We start from the raw sequence: 21,730 nt of genomic DNA, 5'->3' as shown, positions 1-21,730 counted from the left end.
TTGTTTACATTGTATGTTAAAAATTTTATTCCTGTGACTTAAAACTTTTAGGTTCCCATGACCGCTCTCTGAGTCTTTGTTTTATAATTGTTCTGGAACATAAATTGTAGCTGGTGAGAGTAAGACTCACAGAGGGGAAAATAACCACTCTAAACAATTTATTTCTGTATTGCCTTTGGTGTACATCAAGGAGGCAAAGTACACAGCAGCAGTATTACAGAACCATTTATGTCGTATTCAAGACAACGTGGTGGTGACTTGGGGTTAGACAAATGTGCATTACTGCATTACATATACTATTGTAATCCACAGCTGGATGCAGAAGAGAGAGAATAGTGATTAAACGTCTTGAGCTGTGAATTAGAAAGTTAGCTTGATGCTTTGAATGAAATTTCTGCAGTGTTAGCAGGAAAAAGGATCATAATGCACAGAGTACCTGGGCTTATTCCATTTCAGAGCAGCTGTACTGGTGTAAGCAAAGAGATGCCACAGAGATTGAGGTGATGGACTTGGATTAGGGGGAGAGCTGACTTTCCTGGGAGATGGGCAGAAATCAATTTCTCTTTATTAAGAGCTTATCCATAACAGGCTAAGACGCTTATGAATCTATAAAACATTGCCAGCTTCTGCTGCAGGACACTTAATTATAAAGTTGCCTAAATTTATAAAGTTATAAAGTTCTTTAGGCCTTTCCAGAAATGAGTGACTGAGTGCCCACTTCACAAGGCAGAAATTGTACCAGTGGAACACAATTGCAGTGTTAAATGGATGGAAGTTACACTGAGGTGTTTATTGCAGCAAGAGTTTGCAGTCCTTTGTGGCCCTGGCACTCCTTGGAACAGCCAAGTTCTGAGAGGTGGAATAGCAAAGAAGAACTGAAGAAAAGATTTGGCACGTTTCTTTGTTGTTGTTGGCATAGTTTTGTCTCCTCACAACTTTGTGTCATCACTGTTGTCGCCGTCAGCTCTCGTGGAGGCAGCTGATTGTGAGGAGGAGGATGAGTCTGCCTGCAGAGGAGTAACAAAGACATTGTGATTATTTTCAGTTTGTAAACATCTTTGATAGTCTGCACTGTTGCAGACTCTTGTTTTCATCTGCACTAATCAACACACTTGTTTAGATGGCAGAATGAACCAACAAATACCATTTTTGTTGTTGAAGGTTTTTTTTGGTGAAGTACATTTTGAGAGAAATTTGTTCAATAGAGGGTTTCTGTTGTTGAATTCCCATATCTGCTCAATTTGAACACAAAAGTAGTGCTAACTACAGCAAAATGCAGCTTGGGGAACAAAGACATTTGTGAAAAAAACTTGCAGACAAGGCTGATGAAAAATAAATGGGAAACACTATTGGTCTTACCTTGTCTGTCTCTTTTGCATGATCAGAAAATAAACATTTTAATATTTAAGGCTGACCATACAGAGGGTTGAAAGTGTTTCAAGAAGGAATACCTTCTCTGACTTTAGTCATGCTTCGGATTCTTTCTAGTGGCATGAAGTGAGTAAAATAATCTCAAATCAGCACATTGCCTAGAAAATGTCATCATAACCTCTCAATTGCTGTTCTTTCTCCAAAATGATCCATTTTGAAATATTTTATGTGGTTTTCACAAACCTTATGTTTTCTGTGTATTTAAGCACTTTCCCCATCACTTCCACAATTGTATTGCCTGTCTCCCATCATTGGGATTACTGTATGTGGATTATACTTTTTCCATAAAATCTCTTGTATCTGCGTTCTTTGTGTGATTTAATCTTGCATTAAAGATGCTCACTTGTATTACGTGCAGGGAAGAGTTGTGATAACAGCTTTCCTTTCAGTAACTTGCAAAAATCCAGGCTCAATTTAACAATCCTAGCTCTGGAAAACTGAATACCTGAAAAAAAAGTTCTTCTCCTATGCCCTGTGCGATCCCTCAGCATCTGCCTTATGCAGGATTACTCACCCTTTCCCTTGGCTCAGGTGAGTTCCTCTCTGGCTCTGATGGATGGTTTTCTGTGTGAGCAGGAGGCTCAGAAGTGTTTGACTCTGCCATGGAGGCTGTGATGGGAATGTTTTGGCCTTGGAAGTACCTGTAGGCATCTTTGCTGCACACCAGCAGTGTCAGTCTGTCCCCAGTGCTTTGGATGCTTGCCACCACTTTGTCATAGGATTCGTTGGTCACGTTCACTCCGTTCACTTCCACCAAGAAGTCGTTGTTTTCCACACCTGCTCCACCAGCTGGTCCCTGGCTTTGTACCTGCAGAGGGGAGTTCAAAGCAGGATATTGGCATAAAACTTGGAAAGATTCATTAACAGCTGTGTTTCTGCTTTCCCTAGAGGATGGTGAAATAAGCATGGGGAAGGGGAGATTCGTGGAGTAGGAAGGAATTGGGATGGGCAGTGGGCCCAGATGTAATAAACATGGAACACATCAGTTTGAGATTTTAAGATGCTTCTTGATCTTGATAGACTTAAAGGAATGTGGCATGGTAGAACCATGAAGACAGGTAGAAAAACAGTTTTCTAACTATTTGGAGATCTCTATCCAATAACTTCAAAGTTCAGTACCATTCACAAATCCCTTAGTAATGAGTGGAACCCCTTCTCTCAAGAAAGCTGAAGTTACAGGTGTAATTTGGGACAGGAGTTTGGCTTTTACCAGCTGTGGAATTCAGAGAAGGAGGGCAAAGGTGTCTCTCCTATAATTAAGCTGTTCTACTGTAAAAAACAATTCTGTCTAAAATACTAATTTTAGTGTGCCAGACTCATGAATAAAAACAAAAATTATGCAAAAGCTGAATTCTCCTTCCCTCTAGATGTCTAACAGAAGAAGGAATGTTTTCTGGTGCTCATTTATCATCTTGGATCAACAAAGTCAGTCTGACTTAAGCAACTCTAGCTCTGATCTGAGAACATTGGAAAAGACTCTTGTGGCTTTTCTTGCATTTGTTTGCAGGATGGAGGGGAGGAAGCTGCCCAATAGACTACTTGAGCTTCTTCATTAATACCTCAGTGATGAACAATCCAGGTTTATTCTTGATCATGTTTAAACTGAAGCCAAATCCATTAGGTCCTTTCACCATTTTGCAGATCCTTGGCTTGTGGTTCACTTTCTCCTCAATGTGCAACTCCACTCTTTCCTCCGTTTTAGCTGGGGTTGAATCCTGTGCTTTGTAGTAGTATGAGAAGGGGGAAACTTGAGCCTGAAAAAAGTGACAAAAATACTTCTGTTGTGAAATCTTTCAGGCTCTCCTGCTCAACATATCTTGTTTGAAACTTTGTTAAGGACTCTGACTTTAGCTGCAGTGAAGAATTCTTCCTTGTTCTGAGTGGAAAACTACAGTGTTGATCTATGTGAGAAGGGAACTTTGTAATTCATAAATGGTTACACAGTCATGTAGCTCTAAATTTGACAGCAACCTTAACCTCGTGATGTGTTTGAATTTAGAATTGTTCCAATAGTGTCTATAAAAATGAGGAAGAGGCCAAACATTTGGGTATTTAGTGACTTCCTGTACAAGTGTAAGTGGAGTTGCTGGAATACAGGTGTCTCTTGGATATTTCCTGCAAGTTGAAGAAGCATCAGAGCAGACTGGCCATTTCATTGTGATAAATTATCAATTCCTAGCAGTAGTTTGCATTTTCTTACCAGTTTGTACATGCTGTCAGTTTCCTTATCCACCACCAACAGGGAGGTTCTTTCCTCAGACTGCTTAATTTTTCCCACTACGCTTTCATGATCCAGCCCATCCACGCGCTCACCATTGACAGCCACTAAGATGTCATTGTCCTTTAGACCGGCCATGGCTGCTGGGCTTCCAGAATTAACATCTTTGATTACATGCTCTAAGATAAAAAGGGGAGAAAGATTGCTGTGAAGGCAGAGCTTGGTGAGTTTTAAAGGCATTAAAAAGCATGGCAAAGGTAAATGGTCAGAATTGCACTTCAGGTTGAGGCTGTTTTCCCTGAGCATTTCCAGATGGCCAGTAAGAAGCCAAAGAGAATGAGGGCTGCAAACATCATATGGGAAGATATGGTGCAGCACATGTCATGGTCTGTGTGTTAACTTGGATCTTACCACCAGTATTTTGTTCCATCCGTAGATAAAATCCATAACCACTTTTTCCTTTCTGGATCTCAATTAGTCGTGGTTTGAGGGGAAGCAACCTTAGGCTGGCGTTCTCTTTGCTCAGTGCCATCCTCTGGCTTGTGAAATAGCGGTCTGTTTCTTCATTTGAAAGTAGAAACATAACATGATTTTCAGACTTCTTTACCTGTGACAGCACATGTACAGTCTCAGATGTCACCCCTTCAACAGCATGTGGGAATTGTGGATATTTGGTAACTGGTGCACTGATACATAGCAGAGTCTGGGTGCTGTTATTCCAGGCCATGCTACTATAGATTGATTTTTCTTTTCCCCTCCTCCAGTAAGAAATTTAGACCACAACAAAATCAGGGGCATGTAATATATGAGGCAATTTTCCATATTTCATACTGTGTTTCTGACCTGGTGGGAATTACCTGTGAAGGGCCATGGGGGTGGCATACAGTGCTGTAGAATCCAAGGAGCCTGAGTAGATAGTATTTGGCAATTCTAGGTGTGGAACTCTACAGTATAGACTTACTGTGCCATCTGTACCACTATTTTAGATTACAGTGCCAGGAGTCAATTTTCTGTCACTCTTGGGCCTCTTCTGTCTCCCTGTATTACTGATTCTGAGGTGAGGGGTTTCTTTCTGTCTGTTCAGCCTCTCCAAGTCTGTCTTTCTATTAGTCCTTTCTCCTCTAATGGGTGCTCTTTTTTACTCATCTTAACCAGTGTCACTCTGCTGCTGGTGTTGCAGTAGCTCAACAAAACACAGGTGTTGCATTATTCCATAGTTAGCGGTGTGCACTGAATGCTGCTGGAATGCTGGAGCCTCACGGCTCTCTGAAATCTCTTCAGCTCCAGCTGTGTTTTAGCAGTGCCAACAGCAGAAAGCTGGAAGCCTCATTAGCAACGTTCCTTGCAGCCAATTAGTGAAATTACTTGTACAGTAATGTTCATGAGTTTCAGGCTTCTTCACAGGAGAAAGGGACTACTGTCTAAAATAATGAAATCTTCCCTCCTGTATGCTGACTGTATCATCAGAGGCTTCCCTCTTCCTGCCCTGGAAACCACATTTGATGACTTGCCCTCCTGCCATTAGAAGCATTTCCAGGACTTCTAGGGTATGAATTTATTTAAAAGGGTTCCTGGCAGCAGTATGCTTGTGTTATGTAAAATTCTTTGGCCTGTCTTGATGGCAGTGTTCATTGAGAGGCAGCTCAAGAGGCTGCTTGATAACAGAGCCAGCGCAGAGGGCTACGCTGGTGTGTTGATGGTATGTGAACAGCAGCTCCCAAGATTTACTGTGAAGTGTTTAAATCAGCCAGCCTGGCCTCCTCAGTAACTCTGATAGGTTGCTGTGAAAGTAGGCCAGAAGAGAAGATAAATCATTACCTTTTCCACCACTTCCTCGTGTGTGTCATTTTCCACATTTTTTCCATTGATTTCAATCAGGCGATCGTTATTTTGGACACCAGCCTTTGCAGCTGCTCCTTGTGATGAAAGCTCTACTATGAACAACCCCTTCTGTCCTAAAATAAATGAAAACTCATTACACAGGGTAAGTCACTGCAACAGGCCTGAATATAGTGGTTAAGGAAACTCAGCACTGATGTCCTCAGAGACTCCTGGCCTCTGCTTGCATGCAGATTACAGGAGCACCACAAACCTACACAGACACTCCTCTGTCTCTTACTCTGGCCTGGAAAAATCACTTCAGTGGTGGAGGGAGCTATTTGTTCACTATCTGCAGCTCAAACTGGTGTTTATTTCCTTACCAGGAGTGCAAAGGGGCTGATTAACATAGCTGAAAGGGATTTGATTCCTGCTCCCTCCCACCCTCCTCTCCCCCCATCATTTTGAAAAGAGAAGCTGCTTTTATTGTTGTTTTATACATTTCATTATTTCCTGTGTTTGGAAGCCTTCTATGTTTGGTCCTTCAATTAAATTGCATTCCAAAATATCCTTTAGAGGGCTCTTCAGAGGTGGTGCTTTCCAGAAGACCTCCCTCTTCCGTTGACTGGCCTTGGAAAAAAGGCATATATGGAAAAGGTTGAAAAAATAAAATCCTTTTATTTTGAAATTAATTAACTAAGAAATCAGAGAAAGTGTTTCTTACAGCTGTCTAGAACCTCATGTGCTGATTCCTGAGGTGATTTTGAGGTATGGAACAGGACTAAATATAGCACATTGAGTATATATCTGGTATTTGAGAAGGGACTGTACATTTGTTTTTGTTAAGTGGGCTTAAATAACAAGCAGAAAATAACTCATTATTTTTCCCTCTCTCTTTATTTTTTTTCATCTGTTTTCCACCCCATGAGAAGCATGGTGCTCAGAAAACCTTGCGCTGCATATGCTGTACAGAAATGTACTGGAGATGGATCTGAACTCATCCTGCTACTTGTCACATTCTTTCTGTTAGCAGGAACAGTTGGTGTGTCCCCATTAGCCCCCACGTGTTAACTGTGGTTGCCTCTGTCCCTACTGCCAAATATATACTTATACATATACATATATATATGTATTTATATATATCTCCAGTTTCTTCTCTGCAGGCTCTCACCTTCTGTGCTTTTCAGGGAGAAGCCATAGCCTGTCTCCTCCTTCACTAGGTAGCAGAGCCAGGGCTGTGGAGCTGCAGTGGTTCCTCTGTTGGCCACGGATGGTGGGCACTGCTGCTCTTGCTGTTGTCCTGTGGATGGCTTTTGACCCAGCTCTTCCAAGTTCACTCCCTCCTTTTGTGCCTTTTCGTAGGATGCGGCATCCAGAACAAGGAGTACAACGGAATTCCCGCTGTTTTTGACCATCTCCACCACCTGTAACGGACAAGGGGAAATGGAAGCAGGCACTTGAGTGATGGAGCTAAAAGCTTTCCCCAGGAAAAGCTGCACAGTCCGTGTTGTCTCACCCCCTGCTCATGCACTAGGGAGGCACCCCAAAGACATTCTATGCCCGTGGTGGGTGGGGAATGATGCAGGATGCTCAGCTCAGAGCAGTTGACTCTGCTCCTGGATTTCCTAGCCGTAAAAACGGGAAGAAAAAGCTTCACGCAGCAGCCGTGGGCCTGGGTAATGGGGGCTTGGTGTGGATCCCAGACTGAACAGATGTGTACCTGTGCATGTTTCTCCTTGTCCACGAAGACACCGTTAACCCTGAGCACTCTGTCTCCGTCCCTCAGGCCAGCCCTTTCGGCTGGGCTGTGCTGTCCCACGTTGCGGATGATGTGCCCTGCGGTGTCCTGCTCAATACGCAGGAAGAAGCCGTATGTCTTTTGGGGCTTCTTGGTCACTGTACACTCTCGGGGCTGCAGAGCAGAAGTCATCTCTTCCAGACAGGATGGAAAAAATACCTGTGAGTAAGAACAGTAAGCTTACCTAGGGTATATTCCCTCTAATTACATGTCAAGAGGGTTTGCTTCAGAATTCTCGGGGTGTTTTTTTTTTTTTTTTTTTTTTGGTGTGGAGTTTGATTTTTTTTTTTGTCCCCAGGAAATCCAGCTGTGCAAAGCTGAATTTCGTTAACAAGGCTAGGGAGAAGAAACCAAACCCTTTTTCCTGACCCTCTTTGCTTCTTATGTCTCTGTATTGCAAATGACATTAAGTAAAATGCAGAACTGAAATAAGAAAAGTCTGCCTGTGAAAACATAGTAAAGATTGAGGAGAGGGTGTAATACCAGGATTCAGTCTTACAGAGGAAATGAGGTTTTGGGAAAAGGGACTGTAACTGGAGTGAAGGGATTCTTCCCCTCCCTTTGACTCTTGGGGGACCGTGTGTGAGTGCTGTCCCCAGTTTTGATCTCTCCAAGTAATTGACTAATAATGGAGCTAGTTCACAGAGGGGTTTTGGTTCTGAAGCATGTATTTAAGGAGGCTGAGAGAGCTGGATTTGTTCAGTATTGGGAAGAAAAAGTAAAGGGAAGATCTTATTGATATCTTCCCACTGCCTAACTGGATTGTGTGTCATAATACAACCAGACTCTTAGAAATTAACAGTGGGAGGATGAGAGGCAACAGACACAGGCTGCAGCACAGTAAGGGAAATTCCAACCAGACATCCATAAGGACCTCTTTTCCACTTGGGGGCAGTCAGATAAGACTAGAAGTGCCCAGAGAGGCTGTGAAATCTCTGTCCTTGCAGATACCTGGATTGGGCCCTGAGCAACCTGATCTAAGCTGGCCTTGTTTTCTATGGGACATTGCACCAGGCAACCTCTAAAAGTCCCTTCCTACCTAAACTGCTCTGTGATGTAAAGAAAACGTGGTTTTGGTGAAGCTTGTCATGCAGGAATACCACATATGGAAGGTAAATAACAGGTAGGACCAGGGAACCTCTCCCAAGATGTTGTCCTGCCAAAGATCCATGAAGATGGGAGAATGAGACAAAAGAAGACAAATTCATCCAGATGGAAAATCCAGGTAATTAGCAACCTTGGTTCTTATTTTACTGGAACAACTTTTTTTTCCCTGTCTCTTTACTGACAGAAGTCAGTTCTTTAGATCTGCTGGCAGTCAAATCCTTCTGTGAGAGCAACTTTGTGCAGAGCCACAGCTGTGGCTACTCATGCTGCAGGCTCTTTGCTATGGGGGCTGAAGCTGCACTGTTTTGTCACTTGGGCAGCACAGAGAACAGCATGGATGTGTGGTGTGAGTTTGGCACAGATGTCACTGGAGCTGGAGAACATGGGAATTTCAGCTTGCAAGGATATGCAGCCTGCAGATCATAATCCACTTGTAGCCCATGGTCAGGTGCCTTGAGCATTTTTGAGTCTGTGTCTTGCACTGACATTAACTAATAAAGGGATGAAGTTCCCTGTTATTTGAACATGGTTTAGAGCACATCAGACTCTATCAATTGCAAGTACAAGTCAAAGCAGCTTTTCTTGACTAACACTGGGAATCTGTGATAATTCCAGAAACTGACATGCAAAACCAGTACTACACAGAGCTGGAGAAACAGTAGGCTTCTATAGGAAAAATTATTTCTTCATATTTAGAAGCGTAGAGAAGGTTACAATGCACTGCATACGACACCTTTTAATCCGTGCAAAATTGTTTGTATTGCAGAAAGAAGTTTTCATAGGGAAAAGGGATTAGGAAAAAAGGTATTTCTTACCTGTATATCTATGTAGAGCAGCCTTCACTGGAGTTCTCTTTTGCTGTTCCTCCTGTGGCTGTACGTATAAGTAAGGCTGGACTTTGATTGGGCAAAGGTTGATTTAAAAGGTGATTTATTTAACCAAGTTTCACTGAATGTGTGATACCTTGATAGGTTGTCTTGTCCTTGTGGGCAGAAGTGCTAATCACATGCAATTCTCATCAGCTTTGCATTTTGTCCTACTGATATTATACTCAAAACTCACTCAAGGAGGTTATCTGAGGCAAGCCTGACCTTTGCTCTGAGAAATGTCTTAAAGAGAGCAGGTTTGGGTTGTGTTGGATTGGCCTGGGCCAGCAGCATTTGCTTGCAGGTTAGGAAGTTACTGGCTAAAATCTTTATGCCCACTCTTGGCTGAAAAAAGAAAAAAAAGGACTGTGGCAGGTTAACTTTGACCAGCAGCCAGATGCCTGCTGAGCCACTTTCACCCCCCTTCCTCTACAGGACACGGGGAGAAAATAGGATGAAAAAGCTTGAAGAATTCAAGATAAGGACCATAACTGGGAGAGATGGATTGAAAAAAGTGGGTTTGTGATTGAGAGGTGGGCCCTAATGGTTGAGGCCATTACACATATGAAACATGCCCTGCAATCAAGTGACCCAAGTAGGTAAAATCTCCCTGGAGCAGATGGAGGGAGGTGTCTGTGATGTCAATATGGTGAGGCATGGCAAGCTGGCTACACTGTAGGTGCACTGGGGAAAGCAGTGTGGGTTTGGGAAAAGGAAAGTGCATTTGTGGGATTGATTTTGCTCAGGGATCCAGGTACACTCGGTGCAGGAGAAAGTGGAAATCTGCTGTGTACCTCAAGGAGATTTATCCCTGGAGGAAAAGAATCCATTATTTGACTTGCATGATGTAGGAAAGAATACAGCAGGAATCATCTGAACCAAGAGAGAATGAGCCCCACCAGGAACCACGTGAGTGCAGTGCTGACCCACCCCAAGTGGTCCTGTTGTTTAACAATCCAACGTGGTGCTGTCCTGAGTGATCCCCTTGACAGATAGGACCAAAGTAATCGACTGTTCTTACAGAAATTTGGGGGAGGGAGGGCATGGAATGGGAGAATAATATCTGTATATATGTCAAGGGACAAGGTATAATGGTTATAGAAGATGTATAAACCTGACTGTTGGATGTAAAGATGGTTTAGGTACGTAGAATAAGTTGTAAGTGTTGGTAAGAAGAAATTTCAGAAAAGATAGATAGATGGAATGAAAAGGTTTGTGTAGGGTATAGAAATGAAGCAATGTAGGAGTGGGACAGAGTATACTTTGACATCTCAGATCACACATGATATGAGTGGTGTGGAATAAAGGGCTGAGACTGTACTATGGCTGGCTGGGATGGAGTTAACTTTCTCCCTGGCAGCCTTTGTCTTGCTGTGTTTTGCATCTGTGTCTAAGACAGTGTTGATGCTACAGCACTTTTTTGCCTGCTGTGGAATAGTATTTCCTTTCTCTCGTGGCTTTTCTCCCTTTCACTCCTCTCAGACTATAGGGAGGGGACAGAGTGGTGGCAGCTGACCTGAACTGACCAAAGGGATATTCCATATTCCACACCATTTGACGTCGTGCTCAGCATTAAAACTTGGTAAAAGGAGGAGGAAGGGCAGTTGTTTGTGGTTATGGTGGTCTTCCCAAGCAGCTGTTGTGCCTGTTGAGGTGTAGCTTCCCACAAAGGTAGCTAGAGATCTGCCTGTTGATGAGAACCAGGGAATGAACTCCCATTTTTCTTTACTTGCATGTGCAGCTTTCCTTTCCTTTCCCTTTCCCAGTATCCTTATCTCAATGCACATGTCTAGCCTTTCTTTTATTTTGTCAAAGGACTGGGAGGGAGTCAGGGTGGGTGTTTGGCTGTTGACTGGGGCCAGTCTGTCACAAGGGCATGTCTTATCCATGAACATGTGCAGGATATACTTACAGACATGGGCTGACATGATGGTGATTGTAATGCAGGCAGAAGCCTCTAAATTTGAGATCTCAGAATACCAAGGTAATTACTGAACTGACCGTGTGAACTTCTTGTTAAAAAATCTAATTCAGTTTTAAAAAGCTTTAAAACTACTTATTTCTTTCATTGACTTGCTGGGGAATTGGATTATTAGAAGTAATACCTGTGTTTTTCCCAGCTGTCTACTCTGTTTAATTCAAAGGGAAGGCAATAGAAATGATCATAACCCAAATGTGTTGCAACATGACAGTCACTGATGTTGTAAAAGCCTTATTGTAATCCACTTACTCTAAGTGGATTTGCAAGCTGTTGTGGCTTGGAGTTGCTCCTTTTGGTACAACTTCAAACCTACAAAGTGAAGTAAGCAAGCCCTGATGTTGTAAGAACCAGACAAGTCAAACCTGCCCTGACCTCTGCTTTCAACCTTTCACACAAGTCAGACAGACTGGGTGATGAAGAACATCAGAGTGCCTCCTCAGCCAAGCACAGTGCAGATGGGAGCTCTACAAGGATCTCAGGTCAGCATACAAGGAAACAGCACCTGAATCAGGATTTATTTTTTCATTGCAGTGCCACTGCGATAGTCAGGTGAGGTAATTTTGGGTCCCGACAGGGTTTTTCCAAAAAGGTTCTACATGAATGCAAAATGTTAATGAAGTGCAGAAACTCAAAAATTCTCCTATCCTTCTACCAGTAGAATGAAAATTATTTGAGAATTGCTCAGAGTAAAGGCAGCTTATAATGTCTCCTTTTCTGGCTCTTGAGCCTTTTGCAGGAGTGTTCTCAAGCATAGTCATACAGCTACAAAAATGAGGAACATAACTAAAAAAATAAAAAGAGAAGATCGCTTACTTTACTACTGTGTAAAGTGGTAAAATCTGAAAAAAAAAAAGTCTGCATTTACAATATTCCTATATTGCAGGAGTTGGAAACAGTGACTTAGGTGGTGTTGTTCTATTAGCACAGGGACTCAATTTAGGGGGTTTCCTTTCTCCAAATTAAGTCCCTTTCCAGCTGTAGCCTGGTTGTAGTAATACATGAACCTTTGTTTCTTGTGTCATGGTGTTATTCTGTGGGACAACATTTGCAAAGTATTTCCCATAATTCTTTTTGACAAAGCTTTCCTGATGTTTGGTTAGACAAATTTCTGTGAAAGTCACCTGTGTTACCAAAAAATGATCAGAAATAAGCATTTTCTAGTAGTTATAAGTGTTCACATTGTTTCCTCAGTGTGTTGAGTGAATGGAGGGAAGCACCTTTGTTCTTAATTTTGGTACTTGCTGGGATCTCCGACTTTAGTTATTTCACAGCTAACGCATATCTTTAATGTCTTTAATATGAGTGTAAATTTACAAAGTTCAATCAACTAAAAGGTGCCTTTTGTTATTAACACAATTTTATAAGGAGTCTAGCCCTAAAATTGAATGAATATACTTCATATGTTTGGTTCTGAAAATACAGTTGTGCCCAAATGATCTCTAACCCTGCCAGCATTGTTCTGTTGACAAAAGGTTTATGTGGCTATTCTTTTGTAAAAATGTTCCTTCTTTATGATGGTGACTCACCTTCTTGCCTGGGACAATGCCATGTACATCCCTTAGAAATTGATGCAATTAGGATTTCCAAACAGTGCTTGTTCACCTATTCCTTACTGTAGACTTGTAGACTTGCTTACTCTTGGCTTGCTGTAGACAGGCTCACTTCTCTCCTGGCAGTACTATCCTTTTCTTGGATTCATAACAAAGCAATTAATGAAAATTCATTGTCAAATATTTGGAAGCATACTTTATTTGTTCCTGTATTTAAGCCTTTCAAAATCACTGCAGCCCTTTCCCTTTGCCCCTTCTTTTGCCAGTGATGGTTTTTCCACTTTAGTCTGGCAAGTGTTGTATAAAGCACCATGTGATTTGGTAATAGAAGTATTTGGTTCACTGAAGTCCTCCTTAATCATGAAGCAAAGTCCATCTGAGCTACCAAATGAATATTCATCAGTCATCCTGTACAAAGCCAAGTGATAATGAATTCTTTGTCTTCTGGTGACCACATGCTTCCAACACGGTAAAGAGAATCAGAGAAAAAAAAAAAGAGGGGAAGCAAATGTTGCAGTTCTCTTGGTTTGCAGGATCCTCAAGGAGGGGGAGAATACCCCTCCTTTGAGCATTTTGGGCTTATATCTCCCTAAAAAGTAGGAGAGGAAAAAAGATCATTTGCTATCCCTGTGTTTGCAGCAAAAAGAGGTTTTCTATCCCCTGGACCTGTCAGTAAGGAACTACAGTGGCAGTCCTCTTGTCCCAGGCTTTGCTCTTTGTGCTTTAAATATTGAATTGTCTTCCCTAGTGCCCTTTTTACTGGAGAATATAAACTCTGAACAATACTCTCTTCTTTCATGTTCTGAATGATCCTGAATTTGGGCTTTTAGGTGCAGAATTTATTACTGAAGTAACAATGAGGGCCTCTTTTTGGCACTTTTTTTTTACCACAGTATGTACCCTTAAAAATGCTTTTTTTCCCTTAACCTATGAAAGAAGTGTAAGTTATTTACCTCTCTGTTACACTTGCATTTCTTGCCCTTTGAAGATAGATTTCTGAATTTGACACTAGACTGTGTTCCCTAACTCTTAAGCTTTTGAAATGTATAAATAATAACCACTATGTCTAAGTCACTATTTTGCTCAAGGAGTATGATGAAAAGGTGCTTATACAATTACCAGGGAAAGCATATACTCTTCCTCCAGAAATACAGCTCAGTGAGACAGGAAGTATCCAGGCCTAAGGTGTTGATTTCTCTTTCTCTTCCCTTCTTCAATTCTTCCATTCTTCTTCCTGCTCCTTGTGTCCCATCTCATCCCACTCCCATCCCCAAGTCTATAATCCTTCAAGGAAATGCCCCTAATTTCTGCATTAACCTCTCTGTAGTAGTCAGTGTTTAATTTCACTTTGCCAGTAAAAACTCTATTCTGAAATTCCATTACCCTAAGATCAGGCTGAACTGATATTTGGAGTGCTTGGGTGCTTTAGCTTCAGCTGATTAGGACCTAACTTCTGCATCAAATTTCTCATTGGGTGCACTCACTCTTGCAGCAAGAAGGATTTAAATTGGACTAGCATTCATTTACCTTTCTATCTGTGATCAGTGAACATAATGGAAAAATATGAAGGTAGCCTTGAAGGCAAAGAGAAATACAAACTTCCTGTAGGTTTCCATCTTCTTGGCCACTGTATATTGGCTTTTGTGTTGGGAGAGCTATTGTGTTCTGCTCTGATGAGGCTTTTGTGATGCTTATAGAACTTTTAATAGAAACGTGAGGGTGGATAATGCCTGGTCTTTATTAGTTCTTGTCACTTTGTGGCTTTGAAAGGCTTGTTATCTGTTATCACAAAAAGGAAATGGCTACTGCTATGTTTGGCCTTGCAGAAATGCAGAATGCAGCCCTTTTCCTGTGTAACTATTGAAAACCATTATTATAAGCTTTGGGAGGGATATAAATCTAGACCCTATTTGAACCCAAGATTAATAAATTTAAAAAATAGTATAAAATTAAATTATTTTAATATAGTGTAAAAGCCAGTAGAATTTGTATGAACTTATATTTATTCTTTCAAAATTCCCTCCAAATAAGCAACAGATCCTACCAGGAAACCATGCCTAAGTATTAAGGACAGGATAAATCTCAATAAAATGCATACCTGGAAATAAGGTTGGTTTGATTGTAAGAGTAAAACTGGTTTTGGTTACGGTAGAATTTGTGCCCCTGATTTAACTGGAAGGTGACACAAACTTTCTAGAAAATACCCACCTACATCTTAGTTTACTGACTCCCTTGAAAATCACCCTATTCATCCTGACATGACTATATCTGGGCCTAAAATACGGATCCTAAATGATCCTGCAATGCTGAACTGGATTGAGAGCTGCAGTGAGTGGGACATGCCCTTTCAAGATGTAATGACCAGGGAAGGAAAAACAAAAAATCCTGTTATCCACAGAGACAACAGAAGTTGATTCCTTGGCAGGTCATCCAGCAGAGGAAGAATTTAAAGATCTGTGTCCCTGGGGAAGCCAGCATCAGCCTGAATGAAACTCCTGTGTGTGGCAGTAAATTCAGGGTTTGAGTCCTTACAGCCAGTGACAAGATCCCAAGAAGGTAAGCAGTAAATAATTTATCCTGCTCTCATGTGGGTGGGTTTTTTTGGTTGTTTTTTTTCTTTTTTTGCCTTGCAGTGCAGTTACACTGCTATCTCTTGGTTTTCATTTGTCTGTGCACATGAGAGATTCCCAGCAGAGCTCTTTAATGATTTCCTAAACTTAAACCACAACTTCTTACCGAGTCAGATTTTCTCATAATAATGGTTGCATTTTAATCTCTTGCATGACTTAACTGTTAGATTTTTTTGAAGCTCACTCTGTCCTTTTGATAGAGCATGAACCCTCCTGCAATAAAAGGAAAAAGTACCTGATGCACACTCTAAGTGCATTTATATTAAGTAAGCTAATTGAAACTGAAGGATGTTGTCATTGTCTTAAACTCTCCTAGGGCTACTTTAGTGGCAATAATCTGTTATTTTAGTTAGAGGACTTGATCACTTGACTGTGTTACTCTGTTGTTCCTCTGTAATACTGTAAAGTTATATATTCCATTAATTTAGCTAGTGCAGTGTTGATTTCTCAAGGTTTGCATACTTGTTATTTGATTGACATAATTAATTTGGTTATATTGATTAAAAAAAGAGGTGCATCTTTTCACTATTTGTATCCTGTTTTAATTCAATATAGAACTCTTGGGTTTTGATGTTAATTTTTTAATTTTATTTTTCTATCTTGATATAAGAAAGTAAAACTGACAGCCCATTTGTCATATCTAGAAGCCAATGTATAAGAATGTAATAATGAAGTGGTACTCTAGAAAAGCAAACCAAGACCTAAGTCTGAAACTGAGGTAAAGCAGGAGGCTAAAAAGGTGCCTTTTGTCTTCATTGAGTTGTTTAGATATGTATTTTTTCCCATGATGATGCATCTTTTTTAAACAAAGTAGGATACAAATATCAGGATTTCAATAGCTAAATATTAATCTTTTGATTTAATATAAACACACACAAGAACTCAAACCATGTTTTTGTGGTTTTTTTCCCTCCTATTTCAAGAGGAGGTAGGTTCCTAAAGCAGGACATATGTAGGATATAGGAGAACAGTGGAGAGCACGCTGTTTGATCTTGTAATCTATGTTTTTCCTAGTCCTGATTGCCATGAAATCTTGTAATAAAATTTGTTAATCGTTGTATTGAATCTGAGGGACTTACCAAAGCTGGGCTGTCTGAGGAGGTCTCACTTGCCTTAAAACAGATGGGACACATCCATATTTGGATCTACTTATCAAGAGAAACTTTGCTATTTTGATGTTTGGTTTTTCTTGGTGGTTGAAATAGGAGATTTTTTCCCCCTCTTTTAAGCTCTAAGCACATTGTCTTCTGTATTACTCAGCTCTGATGCTGTTGAGAATGTGTGTGCAGCTCACAGTGCTGCCTTCAAGCCTCCTGAGGCTTTTCCCAGATAAAAAAGTTGTTCACTACCCTGCTTGTGAGGGAAAAACCTCAGAGACATGTCCAGTGCTGTTTGCTGGTGAATATGAATCCATAGGCTTCTCTGAGGAGGAGGAATAACTGGGATTGCACTGCACTGACAGACCCACTGCTGAATGGACTTCAAAGTCCACTGCTTGCTCTGCAGGAGAAGGGATTGCTTTGGCATTGGCATGAGATATGAGAAAGTGGAAATGGAAAAACCATCTTGCTTTGCTCTCAGAGTTGTGCGTGCTTTGTGAATGTGCTGCTTGCGTCTGAGGTCTCAAGCCAACACTTTTCATGTCTTCACTTAATGAAGTTTGGAATCACCTCTGGAAGCAAGTATTTTCCTACACAGAGAGTTTACATTTTCAGTAAGCATGTCTGGGACACTGAACTGCTTTTTGTTGGTGGTAAGGGTTTTGATTGCTTCAGTGACTTGCAGAGGCTGTGAACTGGCAGCTCCCATTATTCCCCTTCCACGAACCACTGGGCTCTGTGCGCCTCTGGAGCAGCTGATCTCGTGCTTGTTTCCTGCAGTCCGAAGATGAACCGTCTCCTGAGTCTTCTAAGAGTCTGAAAATCACTGGGCCATCAGGAAAGTCTAAGCCAAGCAGGGCTTAGTTAGTAAAAGCAAACAAAATCTTCTGGTCCTGGGTAGCTGACCCCTAACTGGAAGTTTGACACCAGAGAGTGCAATACGGACCCTTTTGGAACACCAACAGAGAGCTGAAAGATAAGTGAAAAAAATATATAATAGTTAAAAAAACCACAGAAGCCAACCAGACATTTAACTTCTTGCAAGTACAGCCTACAGAGGAATTTTTATGCAGTATGGAAAAGTGCATATAAATGCTTGGTTGTAATTTTCAATCCCATTTGCTGTCCTCCCCTGCCAACAAGAAGATCACAGCATACTCAAAATAACTGATTTAACTCACACAAGCACACAGGACACAAGCACACAGCTTACAAGGACCAAACAATGTGGAAAAACCAGAAATCCTTCCATGGCTAAGGTGAGAGGGGAAAAAAAATCAATGCCCAAGTAAACAAACACTTTCTTTTGGTTTCTAGTTTCTTATTGAATCACAGAAGCTCTCAAGCCACCTACTCATTTGAAAAATGGAGGCCAAGCAAACCACTCTTGTTTTTCTTCCTCCCAGCAGTGTACCAAGTTCCACCTGCTGGTCTGGGACCTAAAGATGTTTATAAAAGACAGCTTTGTTTTTCTAGGAAAAAGAAAAATCTATATTTTTGAAGTAAAGAAAGAAGCTCTCCTGCCTCTTAACACTAGTCTGAAAGAGGAGATTGTTGTAGTAAGTGTTTTTTATTTTTTTTTTCTTTTGTGTTCAGAATTTCTCTACCTTTTTTCCTGATGCTCACATCAGAATTTAATTTGTACTTGAAGTACAAATTAAAGTAACTAGAATTGATTTTTTTCTCATCATTGAAAAAGAGATCCTGGTAGCATGTTGTTCTATATATTCATATTGGAGGGAGTCATACTTTACTTGTGCTAGCCAGATAATTTGATACAGGTGCCCTCTTGAGGAGGAGGAGAAACAATTACAAAGAAATTTTGCTGGCTTTTGGCTTTTTTAGTTCAGCTTAGGAGTTAGTGTGGCCAGGAGGTGCTGCCTGGGTTCTGGGAAAGAATGAACATCTATTGCAATAAGCTTCTGTTGAGGCATGGTGTATTTCAGTCTTTTGTTTTCTCTATGCTCAATTTTGCCCAGAGAGCTGGGAGGTGAAACCTGATCCCAAAAGAGAATTATTTTGAGCCAATCAGTATTTTTAGATTATCTTTCAATGGAACAGCTCAGTATTTGATAAAAGGAAAAACCTTCAAATTGAAGAAATAAAAACAAACAGCTCTCCAAAATATCCCTCTCCCCTGATGCTTTCACTTGCTTATTTTTTGAAGAGAGGATGCTTTTCTCATCTTCCATTTTTATGAAAACAGCAAAACTTATAGAGAATATTCTGTTGGCATAAGGCCTTTGCTGCAAGATCTATGTTAGGAAATAGATTTTCTGTCCTCTCATGTGAAAGAAAAAGTATAGTTTTCATTGTGTTGCCTGTTATCCTGGCTGCTCTGTGCACATCTGCAGCACAAGACAGCCCCTGCTTTTACAGTGCATGAACAAGTGGAGAATGGGGAGGGAGGGGAATTGGCCTGGCACAAAGGTCAGCTCAGTTAATGTCTGCATTCTCCCAACACAGAACACATTCCAGCATGCTGGAAATCATTTATGCATCTGCCACGAAATACCTGGAAGAAGGAAAGAGCCTGAATCGGAACTGCCTTATCAGGCACCAACAGAATCACAAATCGAGGCTCACAGCATAAAAGAACCAACAAGAAAAACGAGACTGGATTTGGAAAGGAGATGGAAATCTTGTACCTCTCACAAAACTCAGAAACCATGGCAAATGTTACATCCTCACTGAAAATTTCTGAAAATATAGGAAGTCAACCACTCAAGCAGCGCCTGCTATCACTGCAGAAGACATAAACATAAAGAATATTTTCCTAATTGCTATGGGCCACTTCAGTAGGGTGAGTGTAGCAGGTAAGCTCTGTGTGTCCAGGGGCTTGCTTGTAGAGGGAGTTGGGAGGTTACATGGTGGTGTTTCAGCAGAAATTTTTACATGACAAAAATCATGTTCATGAAGATGTATCCTCTCCTTCTAGGGTGTGCAAATGAAATTGATTGCTGCCACACTTATTGTGGCACACATGTGCAATAAGTTTCATACCCTGTCTCTTCATCTGTGCATGCTAAATGCAAGGCTGACACATGAAACATGTCAGGGATTTGTTTTAGATTTGCTGTGGATTTCTCTGAGCTAATGGAAATAGCTTCCCATGGGATTTCTACTCTGAGCACCGTTACCAGAGCTGAAAGAATTTGGGTGAAAAAAGCAGTGTGGGAAAATGTGTGTTAGTCTCGGGTTAGATGCAGGTCTGCCCCAGCTCTCCCAGCATCTGTTCTGGGTTCATAGCCACAGCTGCATTCACAGGCAGCAAAGTTATTTTATCTAAAATGAAGATCTATTAATTTTCTTAAATTGAGAGCTTTGTGTATGCAAACAGCCTGGCCTTATCACCTCTGAACTTCATTTTTGTGTATGTAGACCTCAGGGAGGATGGATGCTTAGGGGGAGTGGGACTGGAGGTATGGCAGCCACTGCCAGGAGTTACTTTGTTCTTTTTGAGGTGCCTTTTTAATCCTCCTGCTTCACTGGTTAGAAGAGAAAAAAATATTGTGCAGAGAGGCTGGGGAGACTGAAACAGAGGCAGTGCCTCTGTGCAATCATTTCTTTAAGTGTCTCAAGTGGTCACATGGTGTGGTGTCCTCTTCTTGTGCCCAGGGACTTCAGCTCCATACCCCCAGCAGAAGGGAATATTTATTTGGCATAAGAAGCTCAGGTGGTGAGCTCCTAGAGCTTTGTGGGTTGATTATGATCTGGGTTGGGCTGAGAAACCAGTTTGTATTCCTTCCAAGCTGTTCCCCAGTTTTGTTAAAACACAGAGATTTATATTAATTTTTCTCCTTCTTTAAGTTTTCTCCAGAATATTTTGGCTAAAAATAAAATAAGGATTACAGCTTCAGTCACCTTTTTGACACCAATTTTTAGGTAAGGAAAGATGCAGCTCTTTAATGCATAACAGACTTTTATTCTTTTATTTGCATGTTTGTCATTGTTATATCAGGTGTGGCATTGCCAATTCCAGAGAGAGTACAGAGGTTTACCTGGAGCAGAAGTTCTGAGGGTGGACTCTGGGCTGGAAGAGATGTGGGCTGTGCTCATGATATCCTGGATAATTGTGTATGGCAAAGGTAAGAAGATATAATAATATATCTATATTTAATTTTTTCTGAAAATAAGGTGTATGATTGATTTTATAAAATCACAAGTCTTTTGGGTGGATTTCTGGCATTGTCTATATAGTTATTGACACCCCTTTTCCATTTTTTTTTTCCAGGTATACTTTCTGGGACCTTCCTCCCATGCAGGGAGGTTTTTTCCTTTCTTCTACTGCTCTCTGTGCAAAGAAGGATTTAATGTGTTTTCTCCTCTGAAATATCTTCTGGCTCATTTCTAGTCCATCCTCTGTGCTCTTCAGCTTCCTCTGAGAAAGCTGAGAACACTCTCAGTGGGATGAGCTTAAGGTGGGGAATGCACAGGAAGCAGAAATTAAGTTAGTACCAAACTCACTCTCGTATAAACAGAAACCAAAATAAACTGTGACATTTTACTCAACTCTGTGATATTTTGAAAGCTTATTTTGTCTACAGCCTTTTAACACTCCTGTGTCTCTCTCCCCTTTTCCAAGTATCGATGTAAGTTTGCCTTTTCTGAAAGGACTTCTCTCTCAGACCTTAACATTTGGTACCAAATGTCAAGGGGAAGATAGTTACACCTGTATCTCTTTCTGTAGTGACTAAGGCTTGTCTGATGAGCACTGCTAATCTCTGCCATGTTTTTCATACTTGCAATGATTTTGAGTGTCAAAGCAGACACATAGACCAAGTGAAAATTTATCTCCTTGTCACTTTGCAAGGGATCTGATTGTTTATCAGTTTGGAAGGATTGCAATGGCTGCTGCTGAGGGAGCCTTTCAATCACAGGCAGCCTGATTTTGGATTCTTGTTGAAATAAATGTGTAAGTCACATCTGACAGAACCAGCTGCTCTAAGGGCACCCACAGCAAGCAGAATAGATGTCTTGCTAGGTGGGGGAAGGGGAGAGCATTGTATGATGCTATGTTTTGGGCTCCAGTGAGCCAGTTTGGACTGCAGATATTTTTAGCACCATTCTTCAGCAGGCAGCACGCTGTACAACTGCACATCAACATGATGCTTCTCCCCTAGGTTGGTGTAGCTATGTTTCCACCTCCTGGCAGCTACAAGGAATAGCTGTGGAGAGATGAAGGAGAATTTTTTTGTTTTTGTTTTTGCAAGGCACTAGAAGATGAAGTA

General features: G+C 41.2%; 1 protein-coding gene and 1 long non-coding RNA gene across 4 annotated transcripts; one reads left to right on the top strand and one right to left on the bottom strand.

The window, feature by feature from the left end:
* Positions 1 to 83: 83 nt before the first annotated feature.
* Positions 84 to 9,273, bottom strand: PDZK1 (PDZ domain containing 1). Of its 2 annotated transcripts, none has more exons than XM_058853471.1 (9): positions 9,188 to 9,273; positions 7,188 to 7,424; positions 6,639 to 6,891; positions 5,468 to 5,604; positions 4,061 to 4,256; positions 3,632 to 3,828; positions 2,991 to 3,185; positions 2,073 to 2,239; positions 84 to 1,007 (listed from the first exon to the last, which is right to left on the bottom strand). In XM_058853471.1, the coding sequence occupies exons 2-9, from the start codon at positions 7,395 to 7,397 to the stop codon at positions 776 to 778; spliced, it is 1,587 nt and encodes a 528-aa protein (XP_058709454.1). In that variant the 5' UTR covers positions 7,398 to 7,424; positions 9,188 to 9,273; the 3' UTR covers positions 84 to 775. The 2 variants fall into 2 exon arrangements, with proteins under 2 accessions (XP_058709454.1, XP_058709464.1); XM_058853481.1 differs by having other exon boundaries at positions 784 to 1,007; positions 1,946 to 2,239.
* On the top strand, positions 7,963 to 20,988 carry LOC131586553 (uncharacterized). 2 transcript variants are annotated; one of them, XR_009279174.1, is made up of 5 exons: positions 7,963 to 8,490; positions 15,195 to 15,325; positions 18,966 to 19,315; positions 20,461 to 20,587; positions 20,734 to 20,988. It is a non-coding gene; the product is annotated as an uncharacterized LOC131586553 (long non-coding RNA). The 2 variants fall into 2 exon arrangements; XR_009279175.1 differs by having other exon boundaries at positions 15,168 to 15,325.
* The last annotated feature ends 742 nt before the right edge of the window (positions 20,989 to 21,730 follow it).

The sequence above is a fragment of the Poecile atricapillus genome, chromosome 1 (genome assembly GCF_030490865.1).
Source record: "Poecile atricapillus isolate bPoeAtr1 chromosome 1, bPoeAtr1.hap1, whole genome shotgun sequence".
Lineage (NCBI taxonomy): Eukaryota > Metazoa > Chordata > Aves > Passeriformes > Paridae > Poecile > Poecile atricapillus.
The sequence above is the reverse complement of the archived record's forward strand: the minus strand, read 5'-3'. Positions and strand labels throughout refer to the sequence as shown.